This window comes from Ictalurus punctatus, chromosome 21, assembly GCF_001660625.3.
Source record: "Ictalurus punctatus breed USDA103 chromosome 21, Coco_2.0, whole genome shotgun sequence".
Taxonomy (NCBI): domain Eukaryota; kingdom Metazoa; phylum Chordata; class Actinopteri; order Siluriformes; family Ictaluridae; genus Ictalurus; species Ictalurus punctatus.
The window spans coordinates 18172501-18197582 of record NC_030436.2 but is presented as its reverse complement, the minus strand read 5'-3'; the positions used below and the strand labels follow the sequence as shown (position 1 = coordinate 18197582).

The following is a 25082-nucleotide window of genomic DNA, read 5'->3' as shown; positions in this document are numbered from 1 at the left end:
CAATAGCTTATTTAATGAGGTAAATATATATGCAGAGAAACGTTGAAATTTCGCAGCGTGTGCATGCGTTTCCGTCCTCCAGCCGTAACGGAGAGAGCTGGCGAGGGCTAACCTGCTGCTTGTGCTTACATCAGGAGAATTACACAGAAGAATGACTTTGAGTATCGGTTTATACAGTAATCAGAGGTCGTCAAGCCCAGCTGTCACCAGTCGCACGCCGATCCTCAGATCCGGTATAATTTCAGAAGAGAGAAGAGCTGAACACAGCACATCTGAGGAGAAATGTAGTCGCATTCTTTACATACTAGATATACACAAAATAAAAAAGCATTTATTTAAAAAAAAAAAAGAAAAAAGGACTGGACAGACTGGCTTTGCTGCATGTGATGTCAAATACAACATTGCGCCCATCCGTCCATCTATTTTCCATAACGCTTATCCTAACAGAGGGGAGCATGGAGCCTATCCAAGGGGACTGAGGACACCCTGGACGGAGGTCCAACCCAATCGCACACTATGGACAATTTGGACATGCCGAAAACGCGTGTCTTTGGACTAGGGGAGGAAACCGTAGGAAACCCCTAAAGCACAGGGAGAACCTGCAAACTCCACGCACGCAGGTCGGAGGCAGGATTCAAACCCCCAACCCGGTATGTGCGAGGCAAACATGCTAACCACTTTGCCAGATACTTTCTAAAGGAATTTAAACGTGCCACAGAGATTTACGATTAAACTTGTAGACTGCATTCGATCCCACACCACCCTTTGGGTATTGTTAGAACATAGACTGTTTGGGGTTTTTTTTTTTTTCTTTTCTCTCCTCTCACTTCTTTCATCTTGAAGGTTAATTGTTCAAGCGATTGAATCCTAATGAATGCTCCATGCCTTTTGATGATCCATCCGATTGACCTGTCCTCAGACCGACGGCCTCCGTGGCATTTCCGAGGCCACTGCATGGGAGCTCGCAGGACTAAATGCCTCGCGGTTGGTTTGCATATTCATGCAGGTTATTTCTATCTATCGCTCATGGATTTTTACCCGCCGAGAACCGAGCTTGGCCTTCAGGAAACGAGGACCGATTGAAAAGCGTCCCGGCTGCCTTTCTTTATTCGAGACAGATCGATGAGTCAGAAGACATCTGGGGTGTGTTAATTGAGCTTTTCTCCTACGGTGATGGAGGACAGAAGAGTTTTGTCGTGTGTCCCAGATACAGCAGTCGAGTCTCCTTTTAATTTAATTCCTGGGCTTTTTTTCTTCTTTCTTTCTTTCTATCTATTTGCGATCTCTATCTCTGTTCTTGGATGGACAGTAAAGTCCAGAATGAAATACATTCCCTGGTTCATTTCATCCCCCTCGTAGGAGAACCTAGCTGTCGATTGCTCCTCCCCTGGCCTGAGAGGCTCCACGCCTCCTGAGCTCCAAGCTCCACCGTAGTATAAAAAATTGACAGCTAAGGATGTTTAGGGAGCTGAAAGTTGGAACTTGTTTCAACAACTCTTTTAAAAAAAATTTTTTATTTTTTTTTAAATTCAGTGGCGTTCTTGTTACGCCAAGGCCTCGCCTGCAGAAACTTCACCGTCTTGCGCTGCTTGCTTAAAAATAATAACGCTCATAATAAAGCCGAGACACAATGCGTGCAAGAAATTAGCTGATTATTTATTTTTGCATAAAATAAACATCACCTTCCGAAGGTGCAAATCAAATTCCAAGGTATTGAATCAGCCTTGGGAGGGGAAATAAGCGCACAAGCAAGCAGATGTTATTTTTAATCTTTTGCTCATTTAATGACCCATTCCTGCGTATAAGTAACCCTCGCCGTCTTTCTTTGGGGTGGGGGGTGGGGTGGGGTGGGGGGTTGTTCGGATGAGGTCCTGTGTGCCGTAATTCAATCACATGCTCCGTTTCACACCGGATAAAATATCAAAGCTCGCGATGTAATTAATGTGTCCTTACGTGCTCGGTTTGCCGATGCGGGGTTATTACGTGCATGACATATATGACCTCGTCAGGCGGTCGGATCTTCCGTTACGTAACGACTTCTCTCTCTGAATTGCGAATTTCCCGAGAGGCTTTCCTTGTCTGTACGTATCAGTCAGGTACAGTACTCTACATCTGATGTCTAGAACGTCTTTTCTTGACAGCTGGACGTCCGGGGTTTGATGACTTCCTCTAGGTTCTAACATCCGTCAGAACAAGCACAGCCTCCACACATATGCTACGAATTTTACATTAGACTTGAGCGTTGCAAAGTTTGTTTCACGTCCTGATCTGAGAGCAGCTTGGCGGTGTTGAAGGGAACTGGAAGCGTCATCGTTGGTTTGTAATCAGCGGTTAGAACTCGGCAAATGTCTCACGTGGTTTCAGATACTTGATCATGTGACCTCATCGAGTCTAGTTCTGTGCAATGCTTAGTATGCGATTTTAGCTTTACACGCTTGATTATACAGAATAATCACTGCATAAATGATTGACTCGGAGTTTAAACGCGAACATGGACGGAGATACACATAGCGGCGTTCCATAACGCCCTTGCGTTTGCGGTCGTGGTTGTGTTGCTCCGTCCCGGTGTGTGTTGCTGTGCCCGAGCCTGTACGAGTGTGTTGGATTGAGTTACAGGCTCTCAGCAGGGGAAGAATTACAGGAGTGGTTTGTTTATGATGGATGGAGATCTGAGAGATGGTGTTCTGTCTCTCTGTGAGTGTGTGTGTGTGTGTTTGTGTGTGAGTGTGCTCTCACTCTCGGTAAGAGGATGAAGGAGCCCTATTAAGACGTGGGATCTGTGCCATAATTAAGCAGATGAGTTTTGTCACTGGAGATGACGATCTGGATTCCCGGCTTTTTCGCTTCCCATGGCTTCTGCACCTCGGAAGAGCGTGACCGACCCGGATCCGAACACCGTGCACACTTCCGAGTCGTGTCCGGAAATCTCTAAACTGGTTTGAGATATCGTAGGGAGACCTTCCATGTACATGTCCGTTTCTGAGACTGTATATATTTGGATATTTCTCTGCCTTACTGCCTGGCCTGTGCAATATATTATTCTTTAATGATATTGCTACGATACATGGCTGTAATGTGTGAATTATGAATCGAAGATTGATTCCTAGGTGTTGCGAGCATCATGGTGTTCATTTCGGATTCCCTGAATCACTCGACTCTGTCTGTTTCTGACAGTGTTCCTCTTTCATTCTCCATCTTTCTTTTTCCTCCCTCTTCTGTCTGTCTGTGTGTGTGTGTGCGTGTGAGATCACTGATCCGTGTTGAGAGTGCTTTATAGGTATTATTGTGGGTGTAATTGGCTTTTTCGGAGGCTTCATCTCAGATGAGGCGCTTGTCTGATTTTGAAGGCTTCTTTACTCCTGCAGTGGAAAGACCACCGAGATCACAATTGTTTTTCATTAGCCTGCTGCTAATCTAAAATGCCACATGTTTCTCTCTCTCTCTCTCTCTCTCTCTCTCTCTCTCTCTCTCTCTCTATGTGCTCTTGTCTGAGTTGCTAACAACTGCTTCCTGGATTATCACTGATGAATGAAAACATGGCAGGAGAACAGGCACTGTTGACATGGCACAGTAGATGCAGTGAGTTTTCAGACCCCAATCTTGGACACCCAAATGATAGTACGTCAAGAATTTGAAGGGAAAAAAAAAATCGTTTCGGAGATATTCTCATTTGAATATTTCCAGTTCACAATCGCTTCGGGGAAAAATTACGAGGACGTCGAAGGTCACACTGAAGATTAACTATAACGCGGTGTAGCAGTGACAAAGAACATGAAGCACTTCGGCTTCATCGGAGTCGAAAGTGAACCTCGAGCAGACCTTGAATACTGCTTTTCCAGTCGGTTTCAAACCGAGTCTTGTGCTAAATGTAAATCAAGGCTAACGACTGAAGTGATCACTTAACGTTCTTACGTTTTCGATCACCGAATGCTGGGGGTGATTACGATCGTCTAGACTCTAGACAGATGTCCTTCTGAACGATGATTATGTTCACGTACCCCTTTGTGCAGGGACGGTTCTTGATGCCCGTTCCATGCTATAATTGATTGAATGTCACTTCATATTGCTTTTTTGGCGGGGGGGGTTGAGCTTGTTCTAACACCTACCTTGGAGTGGAATCTGCTTAGAGGAAGTTTGTAATTACTTACGGATGTCTCGTGCTGTAGTTGTCTTGTGTCCTATGGGTCTATATGTCCCACCCCCTCAAACGTTAATACTGAAATACTGGCGTGGACGGGGTTTGCTCTACAGAACTAGCTTTTTATCAGCAAAAATGGTTTGTTTTTTGATCGCTGAACTTTTGTATACAACCATGCTTCGGTTGAGAACAAACCGAGTCGTTATCCGTTGAAAAGGGCGGAGTTTGTGGTTATGTGACGGGCACTTTTCAGGTGAGTGTTTTAAATACATGGGGCTGTTCCGTGCTGGAATTTCTCTACCTCAGACTAATCGAGAACATGATGCTGTCTTTATGCAGGGCTTTGCTCAGAAGTTGTGGAGATGAAAGGACAAAAAGTATGAAAGCATGTCATTGTTTAATTTTTAAAAAAAAATAATAAAAACTTTGCCAAATTGCCGTGGTGTCAGGGTGTGCTAGGAATACAATGAACTCGGCTGCATGTCCAGCCACATCACACCACGCCATCATTGATTCTATTCCTGTAACTGCACTCTCCCAAGTACCCCATTGTTCTCAACATTTTCACCAGAATTTGCTTTCAGAGAGGCCTGTGATATTCTTACCCACCCACTTTCTAACATTTTGACCGAGTCGATATACAGTCACGTTGTAGACTCCATGTGTAAATGTGTTGATCTTTATTGATCCATTCTACAGAAAAAAAAAATGTGCTTTTGCACCAGCAATTCCCAGACTGTGTCGCTTAACAGACACGGGGGGGACCAGGGTTATGGGGTTAACTGCAGAATGGCACTAGATTGGGGATAGACACTACGGCCTGAGGGCTGTTTCTGGCTCAGTTTTAACAAAAGCCTTGCGGTCAAAAACAAACCGGTAAATTTTTGTCATTGTACACCTTTATAGGTACGTTTTGATAAATCTGGGGAAATTAGTTGATCCTGCAGAACGGTTACCGAAGTCCGGGACGTGATGAAGTCTTGGCTTCGAGTTGAACAAACCCTACTGGACATCAAGTTTTATTTAGTTATAGTGGACGCTCTTGCACAAAGAAAAAAAAAAAAAAAAGGTGTTCTAAACCTGAGTGATGCAACTGAAAATCGTTCACACTGTTTTCTGGAAATCTTGAGTTTGAATGCCAAAGCCATCCATGGCTGGGAGGCCCAGACATCAAAATCGGTTGTACTCTCTGGGTGGGAGGAATGGTGTTACTCTGATTGACAGGTGAAGCAGTGACGCTAGCCAATCATGGGTATCCATGAGCTCATGTCTGGGTAAGAGGACGGATAGGGCTTTTCCTACGAATGTGCACATCTGCCCTGTAACGTAGCATGAACAGCAGTTCAGAAAAGATCTAGTGGTTTCACGTGTCACTGAGGAAGAACGTGCAAGCCTTCATCCTCACGACTTGGTAGGGGTGAGCTGGCTACTTGGTGGGAATTGGCACATGACTATATTGGGGAAGATTTGGGGTGCGGAGGACAGGATGCACGCCTTCACACCGTTCTCAACTATACCGAATGGTGCGAGTTCATCTTTTCAAGTAATGCACTGCTGATTGTTTCAGTCTATCTGGAATTCGTATTCGACACCTTCCTGCTTAATTGCCGTTATATTCATACATAAAAAGTGCATGTGTCAATATGAAACAAGGAAATGGGTAGAGTGTATGAACCAGGATGGTGCTGTTATTCCCTCATGGATTCCAGTGTTCATCTCAACCCTGTTCTCGAGTAGAGACTGAAATGAGATATTAAACGTGCCCTCCTGTGACACACTTTCTGTCGGGTTCTCACGTTCCCGGTGGCTGCCGTGAGAACAGCAATGAAGGGATGGACGTAATCCGGACCGGATCTGGGAACAGTTTTTCCTGCCAGTGGATGCACTGATGAATGCACTTCACTGCACACCGAGGATCAGATCTCAGCTCTCTGTCGAAAGTACTACTCGAGTAGAATGTGATAACCGGAAGACATCTGTAGAAATTCTGATCGATTCACACTGGATAAGTGATCTCTGTTTACAATGATTGTTTTGACCTTTATTGTGCTCGTCGCAGTGCACGTGGCCCGATCATTAGTAGATCACATGACCATAATATGTATGTATGGCCAAAAAAAAACAAAAAAAAAACCCTGAATCATTGCTTCGCTGAAACGTCTTTTTAAACACTGTCTATATTGTTTGTTTTGGTTTCGACATTAGAACAGAGAGAGCACTTCCTGGAACGTCTTTATAATGAAGAGAAAGCAGAACCCCCCCCCCCCCCCCCCCTTGCTGGATGTAATGGAATCCTTTCAGCTGGTTATTTTATATAAGGTAAAATAAAATATGGCGTAATCTTAGCAAAAAAGATTATTGACATTCGGATTCGGATTGGGCCAAAACCCGAGCGCTACTCCAATCATAATTATATCACCCCACCTCCCAGTATAAAACTAATCCATTCAGTATAGGGCTTTATTACGATTCGCACAAAGCTGGAGCTCTTGGTTACAGCCTCCTGTGAGTCAAGGAAAAAATTACATTGGTACATATTATCATACAAATTGATTCCGATGCTATACACACCATCCAAGTGCAGGAACCCAAGTGTACAGGGATTAATTGATTTAATTAATTAATAATAAAAAAGACTGAAGCACCCCAACTGCATGATTCCTCACATATGTAGATGACTTTTAAGGTTTGACTTTTGTCAAATCACACTTCACTCGGCACTATTTGATCCGTTTTGGGGGTTTGGACTGTATCCGCTCGCAGAGAATTTCCACATTTCTTCAGTCACTTTTGGCACGGACGCCTGTCTGGACCTGTCGTACTATGTGCGATGGCAGCTCTGTTTGGGAGTGCAGAAGTGATTACAGTGTCCATCAGGACCTAGAGGAAGCTTCTTCAGCCTCCCGCGCTGATGTTTGACAGAATAATTAGAAAACTGTCTGTGCTTGTAATCACTGGAGCTCATCTTTTTTTTTTTTGGAGGAGGCTTCTCATCAGAACCAGACGCTGATGGGAAACGTGGGTGTTTGTGAGGAGTGTGATGGGAGATGCCACGTTTAGAGGAGGAGAATAAATCAGAACAGTCACTGTGGCCTCTGTGGCAATCTCTGCTCTCTCGTCTGTGCTTCCTCTTTTAATATCTATCCCACTTTTCAGCTCGAGATTCTGTCTGAGGTTGCCCGTCTGTCATCTACCATACCCTTCTATTCTCTCTTTCTGTTATCCTTTATTCTACCTCCTTCCTGCTCCGTCACTCTCTGTATCCTGGAGGATAAAAGGCTCGGTGTGACCCCTTTGCTGAGTACATGGGGAATCTCCTGCTTCTTTGCTCAAGTCCTAATGGAGCCTTCAGCACTGATCTTAATAATACCTGACTGCAGCTTCTCTGGTTAACTAATGTAATCTGGATTTTAATGTTGAAACCTTGAACCCCCCCCCCCCCCCCCCCCCCCCCCCCCCCCATCTGGCTGCTCAGGCGTATAAGGCTTAACACCTTTCAGAAGGTTAAGATCCCAAATCCTAGCGCCACCAACACTTGAGCAAGACCTTTACTGCTCAGGATCCTGTCTCGATGATAAAGCCTCAGCTAAATGAGCAAGCGTAAATGTTAATGCAGATGTCCAAGCAGAAAACACGGACACTTCTACGTTCCAGGACGGTGACTGTAAGTGGCCATATCTGTGTGTGTTCATTTCGTGAAAGAGGGGGCTGAAAGTGACGGGAATTATCTCAGGATATCCTTACCTGACAGGACTGGCACTGTTATAAAGGTAAAGGGAGGCATAGTCAAGTATTATGAAAGAAATGGCACATGCCACTGGTTTTGTTTTGTTTTGTTTTTTTGTTCTTGTTACTGCAGTATCTCAAGAGAAATTTCTTGAATGTTTGTAGGATTTATGTGGAATTCTCATCGTAATTAGCAGATGAACGGATTTGATTTTAGAGTTGATCCAAACAGGGTCAAGGTCATCCATCCATCCATATTCCATACCCTTATCCTACGCAGGGTCTCGGGGGAGCCTGGAGCCTATCCCAGGGAACTCTGGGTACAAGGCAGAGGACACTCTGGACGGGGTGCCGATCCATCGCAAGGCAGAATCGCACACCCATTCACCCACTACGGACATGTATGTTTTACTAGTATTTCTGGCATACAAATTAGTTACAAAAAGGAGTAGACTTGCTAGTAGCGGAGGCATCCCGTTCAATACCATTTCTATTGAGTTTGACTTCTTTCATTATTGGTATCTTGCCAGTGCTGCTAACTCAAAAGTATGCTTATTTTTCTACACAACTCTGTATTGAAAGTTTATATGGTGTGGGCTGATGTTTGAGTCTGGATTAAGTGGTGATGCGCTTGAACTTGCTATATCATGAACAGTTCGGCCGCTGATATTGCTCTCTTTTTCGAAATCTGTCTCTTTCTTTCTTTCTTTTTTACATAATAAACATACATGCGCACCCACAAAGTCAGCATAATGGGCCAGGGCTACCCAGCACACCCACCAAATCTATGTATCCGTGTTTTTGGCTTTTAAGAAATCAAATCTTGATTGTTTCCATATGGTAGGTCTGATTTGTGCTTTTCAGGGAGTTTAGCAAGCTTCTCCCTAGAGCCTAGACATAGAGAGAGAGAGAGAGAGAGAGAACACGAGCATGCAGCACAGGCCGTCCTATCAATTTTTTAATTACTCATTTAGACTGAGCAGAGCAGAAGGCAGTCATTGCATTTCAATAAGTGCAGTGATACAGTGATTTTAACAGATGAATAACAAATTAGTTGTCTTAAAAGGCCTTATTTTTAGTACAGGCTCAGGGTGGAGGTGTGAGGTTGGGGGATGGGGCAGACATATCAAAATAGCTTTCCATCTATCTGGATTAAAGAACTGCAAGGTTATTTCATCCCACCAAATTGCCTCTCGCGACAAACAGGAGCAGAAAAGTGAATTATCTGGCCCTCTCGCCCAACTTTTTCCCCTGCTTATTCTCCACCAGCATGGGTATTAAATTATACTGCAAATACAGCACAATAAATTACACAGAGCTTACAGAAATCTTTCAGAGTTTCAGACACTAAAAAAAAACTTTTAAAAATGGCCTTTTCTTTCCATTTTTTTTTTAATCAGCGAAATACAGTGTAGAAAAGTCTTCATTAATTTAGGTTGTGAAAGGAATCTTTGTCAAGTTGCAAGTTTCCTGATTAGTGGATTTTGCATTTACATATACATTTACATTTTATATGTATTCATCTGGCTGATGCTTTTATGCAAAGTGACTTACAAATCAGGCAGGATACAACTGAAGCTTAGAACTCTTAAAAGAGCAACAATCACTGAAAGGCTAGGTTTCCACCAACTGTTCAGATATATGTACAAAGGAAGTTACATGAAAATAGGCCCCTGACGACATACTGAGTACCGTACTGAGGGTCTAGGGAACATGTGGGCCTTGGAGCAAATAGATCTGGGAATAAATAGATCTGGGAATATGGGGATCTGGGAATATAGAGACCTGAGAACATGTAGTTCTTAGGAATATAGGGACCTGAGAACATGTAGTTCCTAGAAATATGGGGACCTAGGAACAAATAGATCTGGGAATATGGGGATCTGGGAATAAATAGATCTGGGTTTATGGGGACCTAGGAACAAATAGATCTGGGTTTATGGGGACCTAGGAACAAGTAGATCTGGGAATTAATAGATCTGGGAATATGGGGATCTGGGAATATAGAGACCTGAGAACATGTAGTTCTTAGGAATATAAGGACCTGAGAACATGTAGTTCCTAGGAATATGGGGACCTAGGAACAAACAGGTCTGGGGATATGGGAGTCTAGGAATATAGGATGCTGGGAATACGGGACCTAGGAACAAGTAGATCTGGGAATATGGGGAACTAGGAACAAGTAGGTCTGGTAATATGGAAACCTGAGAACATGTAGCTCTTAGGAATATGGGGGCCTAGGAACAAATAGATCTGGGAATATGGGAGTCTAGGAATATAGGATGCTGGGAATATGGAGACCTGGAAACAAATAGATCTGGGAATATTGGGACCTAGGAACAAGTAGATCTGGGAATATGGAAACCTGAGAACATGTAGCTCTTAGGAATATGGGGACCTAGGAACAAATAGATCTGGGAATATGGGAGTCTAGGAATATAGGATGCTGGGAATATGGGGACCTAGGAACAAATAGATCTGGGAATATTGGGACCCTAAGAATATAGGATGCTGGGAATATGGGGACCTGGAAACAAATAAATCTAGGAATATGGGGACCTAGGTACAAATAGATCCTGGAATATAGAGACCCGAGAACATGTAGCTCTTAGGAATTTGGGAACCTAGGAACAAATAGTTCTGGGCATATGGGGGTCTAGGAATTTAGCATGCTGGAAACATGGGGATATGTGGCTCTGGAAATATGCGGACCTAGAAACATGTAGATGTGAGAATATGGGGACTTGCGTACATGTTGGGGAAATGTGGAAACTTGGGATATTGTAGATCTGGGAATATGATCTTGTTAATCTAAAGGATTATTTGGAATAATAATAGTAATTATTATGATTAAATAATAATAATAATAATAATAATAATAATCGTAGAATAATGCAAGTAACTGTGAGGAGCTCAGGTCATCTATCCCTTCAAATGACATCAGCATGGCAAACGAGTAAACACACACATACTCAGAGAGAGAGGATTGGTGAGGACAGTTCTGTACCATGTTATATAAGATGCAATTGTGTGTCCCATCTGGTCTTTTATGAGTGCTGTTAGTGATCACTGTTTACCAAGGCCAAAACGAACCACCGAACTGTAACTAAACGAAGATGATTTGCCTTGCAAAAAGTAGCGCAGTTGCCCTGTGGACGCCTCATTGGCTTGTGAGATGAGATCGAATGCAATGGCAATCGGAATCATTTGGATGATTGACCTTCTGCGCGAATACATTAGAATAAATTAATCTTGATTGGGCGCGCGGTGCAGCGAACAGAGTGGGAGTGTCGTCTTTTTATATGCTGTGCCCCGTTTGTTGTGGCTGTTCTCCGAGGTGATTATGCATGCCGTTCGGCACCATTATGCATTCCTTCACTTTAATAAAGTAACTGTGGCTCGGAGCAGCGTGGAGAGAGCTGCTGTGTGGAAAAATACCAATTTAAGCGCGTGTACAGTCTGTGCTCCGCCCACACATTGCCAAAAAGATGGGCTGGGTCAAGACTTTAGATGATCCCAGGCTTAGGCTTTAAATACAAATGCAAAAATGCCAGCTAGTGTTTTGGCTGTAATCATGTGGAAGTTTTGCCTTCACTTCATGGAGAACATGAATGTTTCCTTGGTCATGTGGTCTGGAAGTATGAGGAATTTATTATGTCCTCATGAACACTCTGACAAGACTGGAAGAACCCCCCCCCCTTCTCTCTCTCTGTTGAAGTTCTAATACCAAAATTAAAAACGCAAAGCGTAAACAACTCCGTCCCGAACACTTCCCGTGGCAGAAAACTCACTGATTGTTATAAAGCGCTAACACTGGAGACTCCTTCCAAAACTGGAACCACTGTCGGAACTGCTGTTCTAGAAAATTGATCACCACCCACGAGCCAATCAGAATCAAGAGCTCGACCGCGCTGTGGTGAAAGCATACTTTAAGAATGTGTTCATATGCTGTAGTGTGCACTGGCCATAGCTTTATTAATAATAGAGGCGATGTAAGAAAAGCAGGTAGCATTCATAATGCATACATTCCCAGCTAGATAGAGAGACTAGTTGTGTAAGCCCTCGGGACATCTCCCTCCAGTTCTCATGATTTAAAGTTCAGCGGTGTGATGGGACGGGACGTGGTGAGACACACGGAGAGTCTCTGTTCATCCAGTGTAAAGCGGTTTTCTGTGTGTAGTGGAGCGTCTTCACTCGGAGTAATCTGTAGTCTGACGTCCTTCTGACGGACATGTTAGTCCTCTCCGTCCGAAGGACATCTCAGGTACGGGCGTGTGCATGTCTGAAATGAATGCTGTTCTGGCTTCGTCAAATCTTACTGTCTGCCACCTTGCCGTGTGTGTGTGTGTGTGTGTGTGTGTGGCATGCTGGGAGTGTGCAAGAGGAAATGAAATCTCAGCTCTGACTGACGTGTGACAATTCGACTGCCATCATCTCTCTCTCTCCCTCTCTCTCTTTCTCTCTTTCTCTTCATGCTTCCTGACTCACTCACTCTCTGATTCTGTCATTCCATCGCTGCTTATTTCTGTCTTCTTGCCTTTGCGTAAGTGTCACACTGGTGTTTGGTTTATGTTTCCCTTCCTTTTCATACGCTGGCCTTTTGCTAAGGTTAGTCACACCTCACTCGCGTTCGGTCCATCTCTCTCTCCGTCTCTCTCTCTCTCTCTCTCTCTCTCTCTCTCTCTCTCTCTCTCTCCCCCTCTCTCTCTCTCTCCCCTTGCCTGGAAATCAGAGTGTGCAATCTTTGAACACGTTTGGGAGAGAAACACATTGAGAGATGGAGAGAAATCTCTGGAGAAAAATTTTTCTTTCTTTCTTTTGTTCTTAGTACATCTTTCTTTATTAGTCTTTTTTTGTCATTATTTCCTCCATTTTCTTTCTCTCCATTGTTCTCCCTTTCTTTCTTTCGTTTCTTTTCTTCTTTCTTTCCATCGTTCGTTCGTTCTTGCTTGCTTTGTCTTTTTCTTTCTTTCTTTCCATTGTTTTTTCTTTCTGTTCCTTCTTTCCATTTTTTGATCCTTCTTTCTTTCTTCCTTTTTTTCTTCCCTTTTTAATACCATTTTTTTTTTTTTAACTTTCTTTTTGACTTGATTTAGTTTTTTGTTTTTTTCTATCTTCCTTCCTCGCTTCCTTCTTTCCTTCACTCATTCATTCTTCCATCCCGTCTTTCCTACCTTCACCCCTACATGACGTACATTCTTTCAGGCTCATTTTGGGGCAAGTTGTAGTTCACTGTAATTGTTGGAGAACATGAAGCATAAATGCCACAGGGGTTTTAAACCGAGTCTGCACGGTATTAGAGTTTACACAGTTATTACATGGTTTATTACAGTTGGCTCGTAGGTTGATTTGATCTCATTTTTAGCTTTCTAAAGGGGTTCTCCTTGGAATGTTTTCTAAAAGGGAAACCCTCACAGACACAAACTGAGAAACTAAGTCGCTAAATGCCTCAAGTCCAGTTACTTTACATTACATCGCATTACATTACATCACATCTCGGATAACGCTGCAGCAGCAGTACGAGATTATTTGGTTGCGTTTTAAACTGCATTTTCGAAGAGCTTCTCGAAGTTTTTAGAAAACAGTATAGAAATCCGAACAAAAAAAAAAAAAAAAAACATACGTTCGCCTCCGATTTCCTTGTCCCACTGTACAATCTTAACGTTTCCTGTGGCGTGGAAAGCGTTTTATTTATTTATTTATTTATTGGTTTGTTTGTTTTTTCCATTTTATCCCGGCGGGGGAACGCTTAAGGTTTGCAACAGCTTGAAGCCTTAACTAGCCAAAGAACTCCTGAGAAACACTCACAGATGACTGGATAAATGTGAGAAAGTTACCAAGACATCCCAGTGTTCCTGTTTTAACAGTTCGCAGTCTGATCCCATATGACATATGAACATATATCATCATATGTTTCTAATGCTAGTCAGTTTGTGCTTTGTGTTCATCAGTGTGTGTGTGTGTGTGTGGACATCTGTGCATCTGTCTGTACTCTCATCCTAATAAACCTCAGTCTGCGACTCTTTTCTGTGCTGTTGTGCTGGGAATTGAATGGCGGCCGGACTGAAAGGCCGCTCTCGCTCATCCGTGATGAGACGTGTCGTGCCGTAGCTGTCACAGTTCACAACCCCTCCACCATCGCACAACGAGCCGGAGACCTTGAGGCGGATATGACCAACTCGAGCATCAATTCACTGGGACACTGCAGTCTTCACTGCGCACACGCACACCTCCAGACCCAGACTGCAAATCTATTTCTGCCTTGATTAGTTTCTTTTCACTGGAGAGAGTAGGAGCGAGAGAGACTCTGAGAGAGAAGGATAATCGAAAAGAAAGAGAGAGAGAGAGAGAGAGAGCAGAGACAGCTGCGACTCACTCACGTGCCAGAAAGAAGTAAGGACCCGAAGGCCGTTATGAACTCCAGGACTCCACTCGGTGACGTCGCAGTGTCCGTGATCATCCTCAGTTTGAAGGCACGAGGGCTTGGAGATGTCTGTAGCGCCGCTTAGTTGTCAGTACATGAGTACTAAGAGTGTGGACAGGAAGTAAACAAGGCAACCTTGAGTTGAAGGGCACCATAGTAGTGTCACGTTGATGTCTTCCATATCGGAAGAGGCCCAGTCGTCTGGGGAAATTGTCTGCGAGTGTAAAGATGGCGCATCTAAAGTTTGTCCGTATGTAGAAACGTGCAGAAAAATAAATAAGCAATAAGGGAACATTGTGAATGCAAACCTGGGTAACTTGGGACAATAAAGTAAAGTTTTTAGGAAAGTAAAAACAGATGTAATATATATACGATTTGGAAAATAGGATTTTTTTTTGTGTGTGTGTGTGTATGTATGTTTGATCTAATTTAAAGTACTACCCCCTGTTTTGTAGAGTGGTACATTTTAGCCGTCATCTTTCTAATTTATGTGAGTGCAGAAAAAGGACTTCCTCAGACAGTCCTCAGTTGACCTGGTTCGTCTACGGCGCTTTCCCAAAGTTCCCAACCGTCATCGCTCTGCTTTTCATTCCCGTCGTTTGCGCTCCGCTCTTCTTTTCCGATTTCTTTTTGAAACGTACACACCGTAACGACCCCGTGCCCGGAACCCCCGGCCGAGGAATCCGTCCGGCCGTGGCCGTAGTACGCACGCCGAGGCGGTTTGGGACACAGAATCGGGATGACGGTGACGGCTTGTTTTTCCTCGGGTTTCCGAACCAATTTCTTGACACGATGCTTCACCTCTCTCACTCGAGGCGAGAGGAGGAGCTGTCATGCTCCAGCAGACTGGATAATTATTTCCCTCTTATCCCCTTTTTGCCAGGGCCAATCTCGGTCCCGAATAACAGCCTCAGACCAAGCCGTCTCTCTCTTTCTGTGTCTCCTTCTATGCTTTTCAGTGTCCCATGGCACAGGAGCACCCGAGCCAATGGGAGCGGATTAACGGGACTGAAAAATAGCGCCTAGATTCGATCGAATGGCAGGAATATAAAAGAAGTCGCAAGGAAAAAAAGGAAAGGGAAAAATATATATCCCGAATCACTCCAGCTTTGCTATCACTCACGCATACCTCTGCTGCCACTGAGCACCCAAATTATATATCAGGACTCCGGGAAATGATGTGATTGTGAGTTTTACCAGTGTATAGCCCTTCCAGTCGAATTCTAGCGCCGTGCCGGCATGTTGACAGTTTAATGTGTGCGCGCGTGTGTGTGTGGATGTGTCTGTAGACGAGCATCCCGACCTCTGAAAAGATGCCTTTTGATCCGAAGTATCAACTTCAAGAAGCTCGTCTTTGCTCGCGTGTTAATATTTAATGATAAGAACGCAGTACACAGGATGCTCAGCTGCCTATTAGCCGCCACGCACTCATTACAAATACCATTACCGAAGTCTTCCGATGGGTTAAAGCGACGGGAAACCGCTCCGCCTAAACGTAGTTTCCTCACCGTGAAAGGTTTTACACCCTTCAAACTGCGCAGCTAACTTTAGCCTGTCGCAGAACATGGCTGAAGGTTAGCAAAGGTGCTAAAACACGGTGGCTAACCGAACCGGCTGCGTTCGGGAGATAAGCCGAACAATGGCGTGAACGGCATCCAGCATCTGTTAGCCATTTACAAGAGAGCGATGCCTTTCCACGAGCTGATTAGCGGCTTGTGTAGGTGTGCATTAGGTGTGTGTTTGCGAGTGATAATGGTTGCACTGTACCCCCAGTCTCCAATGAAAGGAGTGGGGGGAAAAAATAAATTGAAAAAAGCAGGAGCGTTGTTTTATTTAAGGGCTTTGATATGGAGCGGGTGTTCCTCTGCACTGTAGGCGAGTGTGATTTGCTGTAATCGCATTTCACCCCGATGGTAGTGTCGGGGTAGGTATAGGCATCACTGAGGCTGTCAGATGTGAAGAATGACTGACCAACAACAATGGCGTCTTGGATCTGGTGTCATGTGCATTAGCTAACGGAGCACAGGATCTAAACGAGGCTTGAATTGCAGTGGATCGGGCGCTTCAAATGGAATATCTTTCCAAAGCAACCAGCACCGAAACGAGAATGTGTCGGCATTTGTCTGCGGAGGCTGTGGAGTCACTGAGAGTCCTTACGCAGCCAAGTGTCTGACATTTTTGCTTCTTTAGTTCTGCTCTGGAGCTACGATGCTAAATCTACATCGTAAATTCACTCTGCATAATTACATTACCGGTAATTAATCACACACGTAACTTCCAGATTTCTGGTAGTCAAACTTTGAGAGGCTAAGTTTAGTAAGGGATTATATGAAAGGACCCATTTTTATGGATAAATAGTCATTCTGGTTAACAAGATGTGGTTTGAAGAAGTCATCTCGAGCGTATGCCGCCATGCATTTCCAGAAATTTCTTTTTATCGGCAGTTATAACCGAAAATGTGTTATCTTACATACGACACTTCTTAATTTTTGCCATTGCACAGGTCCAGGAGATCTCTTTCGATCCTGAGCTTGGGTTACTGTCCGTTCGATTGAGTTTTCCATGTTGCATGTTCTCCACATGTCCATGTGGGTTTCCCGTTTGGTTCTCCGGTTTCCTCCCAGCTCCCAAAAGCATGCTGGTTGGTTGATTGGTGACTCTCTAAATTGGGCCTAGGTGTACATGTTGCCCTGTGATGGACTGGCATCTCATCCAGTGTGTATTAACACCTCGTTCTCAGTGTTTCCGGGGTCCCGGTTAGGGTTGAAGTGGTTACCGAAGAGGAATGAATGAAGGACTGACAGCTTCAGGAGGCGGGACTTAGCGGGGATTGTGCAGTATTGCGCTTTTTTCAGGATATATAGTGATTCCAGTTGACTAGATGTGGTTTGTGGTTTCTTGGTGTTTAACAGAAGTTCTTATTTTCCCACAGACAATCATGATAGATGATAGAGGGGAAAGAAAAAAAAGAGTGGGTTTGGGAGTAAAGTCCTTTTGCCTTACATAGAGAAAGCTTTACCATACCTCGTCCAATCCAGATCTGCATGCCGTTGTTGTTCTTTCACTATAGCAGAAGTGTAAACGTGGACACACGCTGAATATTCACGATTGATGTGCTCGAGATCCAATAAAATCGCTCTTGCTTATTGGAATCCCGACGGATTTGTGCGTTATTGAGTGGATGTGGCAGAGAGAGAGCTTTCTGAGAGCTTCAATACAGACAGCAGGCTGTTTTCCTCCGCTCTGAAGCTCGTTCCAGCTGTTCCGCCTGAGTTTGAAGGATAAACACCTTGACAGGCCGTTCTGCCACGAGCACTATGACCTTATTATATGAAATTCGAGTCGCGCGTGCAAGTTTAAGGTTGAAATCTGCAACAGTACTGGAGCACGTCCCGGTCGATTTATTTATTTATTTATTTATTTATTTAATTTCCTCGTCTTGTTTAACATCCTTGCTGGTATGTTGTAACAGTGTTTCAGTGTGCAGAAAGTATTTCTTTTTTGATTATTAGTGGCGCAAGTATTGCATGGCTAATTTACTAGGTGTTAACCGACCTAATTGATCCAGTTGGGTGTTAATTGGCTTAATTAAATGTTTTGCTTCGATGATCAAGCAGCGCGCTGGTGTTTTCGGCTCCTAATTGGAGCAGGAATTGATCTAAATTGATTTGCCATCTAAAATTAGTACAAGTAAGATGTTCGCTTTAATGCATACAAAAGTTAGCAAACACACACGGCAATCAATTATTGCCTTTGCCTCGTTCTGTGTCTCACTGGCTTGAACACGCGTGTCCTTTTTGTCATTTGGTATTTAAATACAGTAAAACTTGTAATAAATGCACAACCGGGACAGCGCGGTTTCAAATCCGCCCCATTTACATCTATTAATATACATTTTGCCAGACGCTTTTAATGAATGTGACTTACAGAATCTAATCTAAGCATGGTGATAGAGCTGAGTGATTTGAAGGTTAAGGACTTTATTAAAGGATCTAACAGGAACTCTGTGGCAGGTCTGGGATTTGAACTTGTAACCTTCCAATTATTTGCGATGAGCTGAAGCTGCTGAGCTACCTCACATCTTGCAGTTTGAACACATTTTACGCCGATTGAAGTTCAGCTGCAAATGGCAATGTGAATACCGTCTCGATCTTTCATTCAAATGAATGGTCATAGTGGTATTTTTGGGGGGAACTGCCCTGTTGATCATGGTGGAATTGGGGGGATTCGTTATACTATAATCGTCTAGAATTGAATCATCCTCTGGGATTGGACCTCCCGGGTTGCGTGGGGGTTTGAGTCTCGCCTCCGCCCCATGTGCGTGGAGTTGACATGTTCTCCCTGAGCTTCGAGGGTTTCCTCAGGGTACTCCGGTTTCCTTGCTAAGTCCAAAGACATGCATTATAGCCCGATTGGCGTTTCTCTATTGTCCGTAGTGTCCTGCAATGTTTTGGCGCCCCGTCCAGGGCGTGTCCCCTGTACTGTGCCTCAAGGTCGTATTGATAGGCTTCTGGCTCCCCTGCAGCTGTGTATAGGATAAGATGTATGGAAAATGTATGGATGGATGATGCCATTTTGACTTAACTTTTCCCTTCTTACAGGCTTTAAGTGAAATTGAAGTCATGTGAGTCCAAAAAAAAAAAAAAAAAAAAAGGAAAGTGTGCAAAAATTGGACTTAATACAGCGATTTTTTCCACTGTTAAACAATGACAACAATACACGTGTATATAAACCCTTTTCTCGGGAATTTGCGTACTCAGTCTGTCAAAAATGACCAAATTTCATATCGCTAATGTGATGAGATATTTGCGATGTTAATCCAGTGTTCATTTCCTGTAGACTGGAAAGCAATTTAACTAACAATTAAGTGTATTAATCACTTGTTTCAACCTGTTGTTGTTGTTGTTGTTGTTGTTGTTTTCCCCCCAGACAATCGTTCACTATTGAGAAGCTTTCCAGCAGCTATAAGAAAATGTCCTAGTGCACAGAAAACCGATCCTCCATTCCCACACATTCACAGACAGTTGGAGCGGAGCATGCCCAATATTTTTATGAACTGCGTTGACTTTGCTACAACGGCGCATAAATCACCCGCCGTGTCATTAATATACATAGATGTCAATAGGAAACGCATGGGTGAAAGAAATATGGCCGCTCTCAGTAACGCCAGGGCTGAAAAATGGAGCGCCCGTCACGAGAGGGACGATACAAGGACGGGCGGACGAGTCTCCTGGATCTGCAGTGCCCCCTGGTGTCAGGACACGAGACTGCAGGGAGACTTCAGACTGGGAGAAAGCAGATAAAACATCAGACAGAGGAGCGATTCGGATCAGATAGTGGAGAAAATGGCGCACATGAGAGCATTGAACATTTCAGCGCTGATATTTCTGTCCGTTATTTTTGCCCGATTATTGTGACCGTAGATTAGAGCATACGGAGTGTGTTTGTATGCCGTGTATTGGAATACTCACACACGCACACAATCTCGGATCATGCTATGCTGTGAAATGTCAGATCAGAAGAGATTATTTGGTGAAATCTTTTATAAGCTTCAGAGCCAGATATACCGTGTGTGTGTGTGTGTGTGTGTGTGAGAGAGAGAGAGAGAGAGAGAGAGAGAGAGAGAGAGAGAGGGTTACTCAGGCTTTTAGTGTCAGGTCAGGGGCAGCAGTAGCATGAATTGTGCAGTCATGGTTGATGTGATCTCAGCTTGAGCATGTTCAGGTCCTCATTCAGCATTGGTGTGCATCTCTCTCTCTCTTTCTCTCTGCCTCTCACATACAAATCCTAACCATGTTAACTTTTACAGACTTCAAATCAACTTGTGATGTACAAAAGAAATGGCACCTGCTACATTTTATTTATTTCTTCTCTCTCTCTCTCGCTCTTTCTGACTGCCTTTCTCTCCTGTCTGTGTATTTCCCTCTAGACTACTACTACTAATAATAATAATAATAACAACAAACATACATATCAACAAATAAATTAACTAACAACAGTAATGATGATGAAAATGTGTGTAGATGTACAAAATAACCCGATTATTAGCATAATTTTATATATTTCTTGTTGGTTGGTGGGAAACAAAATCTAACAGTTACGGTCCCTTGACAACTTGAAATAAAGTAAGACCGACAATATCAGCTAATGATTTATATTTTATTAGCATCCATGAAAACATACTCACTGACAATAGCAGTAACAGTACAGATCTCTCTCTCTCACACACACTCTCCGTCTCGCTCTCTGTTTGTGTGTAAACAGCATTAGCGTATCCTGCTCTTGATCCCGCTGATTAGCTCATATCACAGAGACGAATCCCGTCTCGCCGTACTCATGTAGTCGCTGTAGGTTATTTACATGACTAGTCATTTTGAAAGAGGTTTCTGCGTGCGTGTCTGAGCGTGCCGCCGTGAGCGTCTGCTCTCATGCGTCGTCACGAACAGGAATGTAAATCATCGTTGCATTATGTGTCTGTAATCTGTTTAGTAGCTTTTGAGGGATTATCCTAATCCCGTACCTGACTGCGGCCCGATTGATAGCGCTAACCTTGGCCTCTCGCGTCGTGTTTTTTTTTTTTTTTTTTTCTAAATTGTATTATTTTTTCCCACAGGTTTCGCACAGGTTTAAAGCTCAGTTTCTCCTGTCTGCTTTTTCCACAAGGACTTTGTACAGTCACACTCCTGTTCTTATCTCTGTTAGCAAGCTGCAGAACCTTATAGACACCCGGGATCATATTGTTGTTTTATGCTCCTTGGTTGTTTGTGGAGCGGAACGGGATATTGTTGAATCTGGGTATTTATTTGCGCCGTCCCAGACGAGGTTTCTCCGTACACCTCGGTCACGCTGCTCGCATGCTTATCCAGCGTGACCGTGATGCCGGTGTATATATAACCTTATTTTTGTGTCTGTTTTGCTAGCAGTTTTATTGTGCTTCTCAGTGTTTATCCACCTCTATCTATCTCTGTTTGCTTATTTTTTTAAGGTGGAGGCCATCCTGGTGAATATTTTTGGCGGGATTGTGAACTGTGCCATCATTGCTAACGGCATCACTAAGGCCTGCAGAGAGCTGGAGCTCAAGGTGCCCCTGGTAGTCCGGCTGGAAGGTTAGTGTGTGTGTGTGTGTGTGTGTGTGCTTAAAGGTTCAGATTCTGTTGAGTGACACACGTCCTTGCATCAGTTACACATTATAATTCTTTACCTAATGTTAGCTAGATCTCTTGTTAGCAATCATGGCTACTGCTTTTGACAATACGCAATTTTTCTTCTTTACAAAACTTAACAATAACTTGGTGGCTTAATAGTAATGATGGCGTCTTCTTTTATTTACAAAAAAAATAACTATATATATATATATATATATATATATAAATATATAATATATATTTTAAACTAATCTCATCTAGTCACACTGTTAGCGTAAAACTGTTTACGTAAGATTAGTTAGCTTGTCAGTTTGAATTTAAGTTTATATTTTTGCTAGCGGTTCTACCTAAAGTCATTTCTGTAGCTTGCCAAACAAACTAGCGAGCTGATGTTCATGCAGTGCTGTATTTACATAAATGGCTAGTTTAGCTAATCTTGCGAAGAATTAAGTACAGTAATTAAGCACAGTATTTCATGCCCTCCATCAGGTAGATGGTCGTCATATCGTCAAGCTTGCGATCCGCAAACGAATTTGAATGAAACCGGTGGCACGTCGGTGCAGCGAGTAACGCTGCTGCCTCACAGCCCCCATGTCCCCGGTTTAATTCTGAACTCGGGTTACGGTCGACGTAGCGCAGTGGTCACCAGTCCTGTTTTCTGAAGATCTACCTTCCTGAAGACTTTTAGCTCCGACCATAATCGTGCCCACCTGACCATCTAATCATTGTTTTAGCTGATCAAGAACTTCCTAAGGCAGTCAGTTTTCTTCATGTTCTCCGGTTTCCTTCCACCTCCCAAAAAACATGCCGGTAGATAAACCGGCTATTCTAAAATTCCCCTAGGTGTGCGTGGTGCCTGTGATGGACTGGTGTCCAATCCAGGGAGTATTCCTACCTGGAACACTGACTAGGATAAAATGGTTACTGAGAAAGAATAAATTAAATTAGAATTTAGTGCTTGCCATCTTGAACTACGACCACAATTCCATTCACAGGAACGGATTTCTTAAACAGTGTGAGGTATTCCCAGCCAGCAGTCTGTCAGCAGGCTGCCAAGGTGTTAGCTCTGGCTAAGCGCTGTGTCCTCGCATAATGTTTTCATCACTGTGCTCATTATAGGCAGCAGAACCTTCTCACAGGGGCTGACTTTGGACTCCCCAACTTTCACCCACACGCAAGAGGTAGCACGCAAGGGAGCATCATTAGCATGCGTGACACATTGCAACAGTCGTTAGCACTGGCAAAAGGAGCGAAGGATATAGCCGCTGATTTGTGACCTTTCACCTGTGTATGCTAATGCTAGGTGCTAGCGAACGCACAACAATTCGCCTGCTCCGGTCCGTTGTTAGTATAATTGGCACAAAACAGCAGAGTCATGCTGCCTACTAGCTTGCTGAAAGACCCCTCTACCTCCATGGAGAGCAGGAGCTGCAGAAAGATTAGTTCTGGCTTTGCTTTCAGTGAGCCTCATAAACTCAATATTTGACATTTAAACATGAGCTGTTAGATGTCTTGTTTTTCTCACCTTGTTGCTGTGGCATCAACAGGGCTGTATCCATGTTCCCAGGGTAATATCTTCCCTGAGCTCAGAACATTCGTATATTTTCAAATCTAATTTAAATAGTCATGTGTTCAAATCTACCTTCCATCCAGCTAATTTAACAAATACACTTTTAGGTGTTACTTATTAAACATACAATGTCAGACGTTGTAGAGTGGAGGTTAATGTTATATTCATGTTATATGGGATTTGGACGACATGGAGCTTAAAGTTAGGCTTGGAAAAGTTCTAGAAAAGTTCTAGAAAGGTTTAATAGGGTACATAGGTTTACCAGGAGATTTCAGTCTGGGAATTCTGGGCCCTGGAAACCTATGTTACTCTGGGAACATGAGCCCTTGGGACCTATGTGCCACGAAACCTCATACCCTGGGTCCATAGCACCCTTGGAAATATTGGTCCTGGGGAAGATGGGACTCTTGGATTCTAGGACTCTGGAAAGATTGGGGCCTGGGAACGTTTGACTATGAGATCATGGGAATCTTGGAACATGGGACCTTTGGAAACATTGGACCTTGGGAATATGGGACATTGGGAACATAAGACCCTTGAAAACATTTAGATCTTCAGAATATGAGACTTTGGGATTATATTACTTATAATACCTATATATTACTATTATATGTTCCTGGAAACACTGGATCCAAACACCGGAACAATGGTAATCTATGGGCCAAGAAACCTTGGAAACACAGGGTTCTCAAATCACATCCCCCTGGAGTCGTGGGACCTGGAAACATAGGATACATCCAGGAGACAATGAGCATAAGAACCTTGAGAACATAGGGCCCTGGGGAACAAATTACCATTGGGAACACAGGAAGCTTGTGTGGGGCCTGGGGTCACTGGACCCTAAAAACATACACAACAGAGGACATAAGGAAAATTGAGAACACAGTAATTTGGGGAACCTTGAAACATAGGAGTCTTGGAATACTGAAGCCTAGAAACAAGGGCACCTGGCCATATTGGTGTTTGGGACCATCGGACCATTAGGAATATTGAGGCCTGAGAACATAGGACCATTGGAAACATAGAGAATTAAAAATAAGGGGTCAGTGGAAATAGGGTCGATCCCACATTAGTTTGTTATCTAGCTTTTGCGATACACATCAGATCCAGGACTCTAGGGGACCTAAGTGCTATTCATATCAACAGTTTGGTAGTAAACATCTATAGATTCAAAGGGCCTTTCAGAGCAAATCTGGATAATGTACTGAATCATAGATCAATCAGAACTATGGAAGAACCTGGAATAGCTGCTTTAGTTTGGATTTGTATTTCCAACCGAGAAGTTGATGGTTTTAGGGGTAGAGCCTCCATGGGGTACCTCAGCAGCACCTCTCAGACAGAAGCAGTAAAAGGTCAAGTTGAGTTCAAAAAATGATCTGGCTAGTGAAAGATGTTTGTGTGTGTGTGTGTGTCTGCATGGTACGGAGAGATCGATAGCCTTGCCTGTCTCTCAGTGTGGGCTCTGATCATGGCTGACAGAGTGCGATAAAATGGTTCCTCAGTCTGACTTTAGCTGCATTAGTTGGCCATTGATTTCCACCTGAGACATCACACAACCTGTTTGACTCGTGTGTGTCTTGATCTTTGTGTCTGTTTGCATATGTCCGTATAAGCCCGCGCGTGCCTGTCTGAACGTTTGCCCGGCCTGTATATCTCTCTACTTATCTGTATATCTTTTTATTTTTTGTCTTAGCAAAGCAAACATGCATTTTGGTTGTAGTGACCTCATAGTTTGTTTTTCCAGTCCCCTGCCTGAGACTTCACACACCCCTCTGCTGCTGGGAAGAGGCACGGTAACATAACGCCAGACCTGTCTTCGTTTATTTACTTCCATTCCGGTCGAAAACAGGAGCTACAAGAGATGATATTAACCGTAACAAGAAATCGCACACGGCTAGCATGGCAAAGGCTATTCCTGTCGTGCTGAGTGTACATGTTTGAGGTTTTCTGATGTAGAAATTAGAACACGCCTCAGCTTCCGTCGACACAGCTCTGCCGTACTGTACACGACTCAAACCGACGAATTACCAAATACCTCGAGCCGAAACGAGTGAACTTTCCAGTGTTGTAAGACTTCGG

The 25082-nt window shown here is 43.6% G+C and overlaps 1 protein-coding gene across 1 annotated transcript in view; it reads left to right on the top strand.

Moving 5' to 3' along the window:
- The window catches only part of suclg2 (succinate-CoA ligase GDP-forming subunit beta), a 92037-nt gene that overhangs the window by 61887 nt on the left and 5068 nt on the right, over window positions 1-25082 (top strand). Inside the window, exon 10 of the mRNA XM_053674012.1 lies at window positions 21274-21394. Within this exon, the coding sequence (XP_053529987.1) occupies window positions 21274-21394 (121 nt within the window). The remainder of the gene's footprint in view (window positions 1-21273; window positions 21395-25082) is intronic.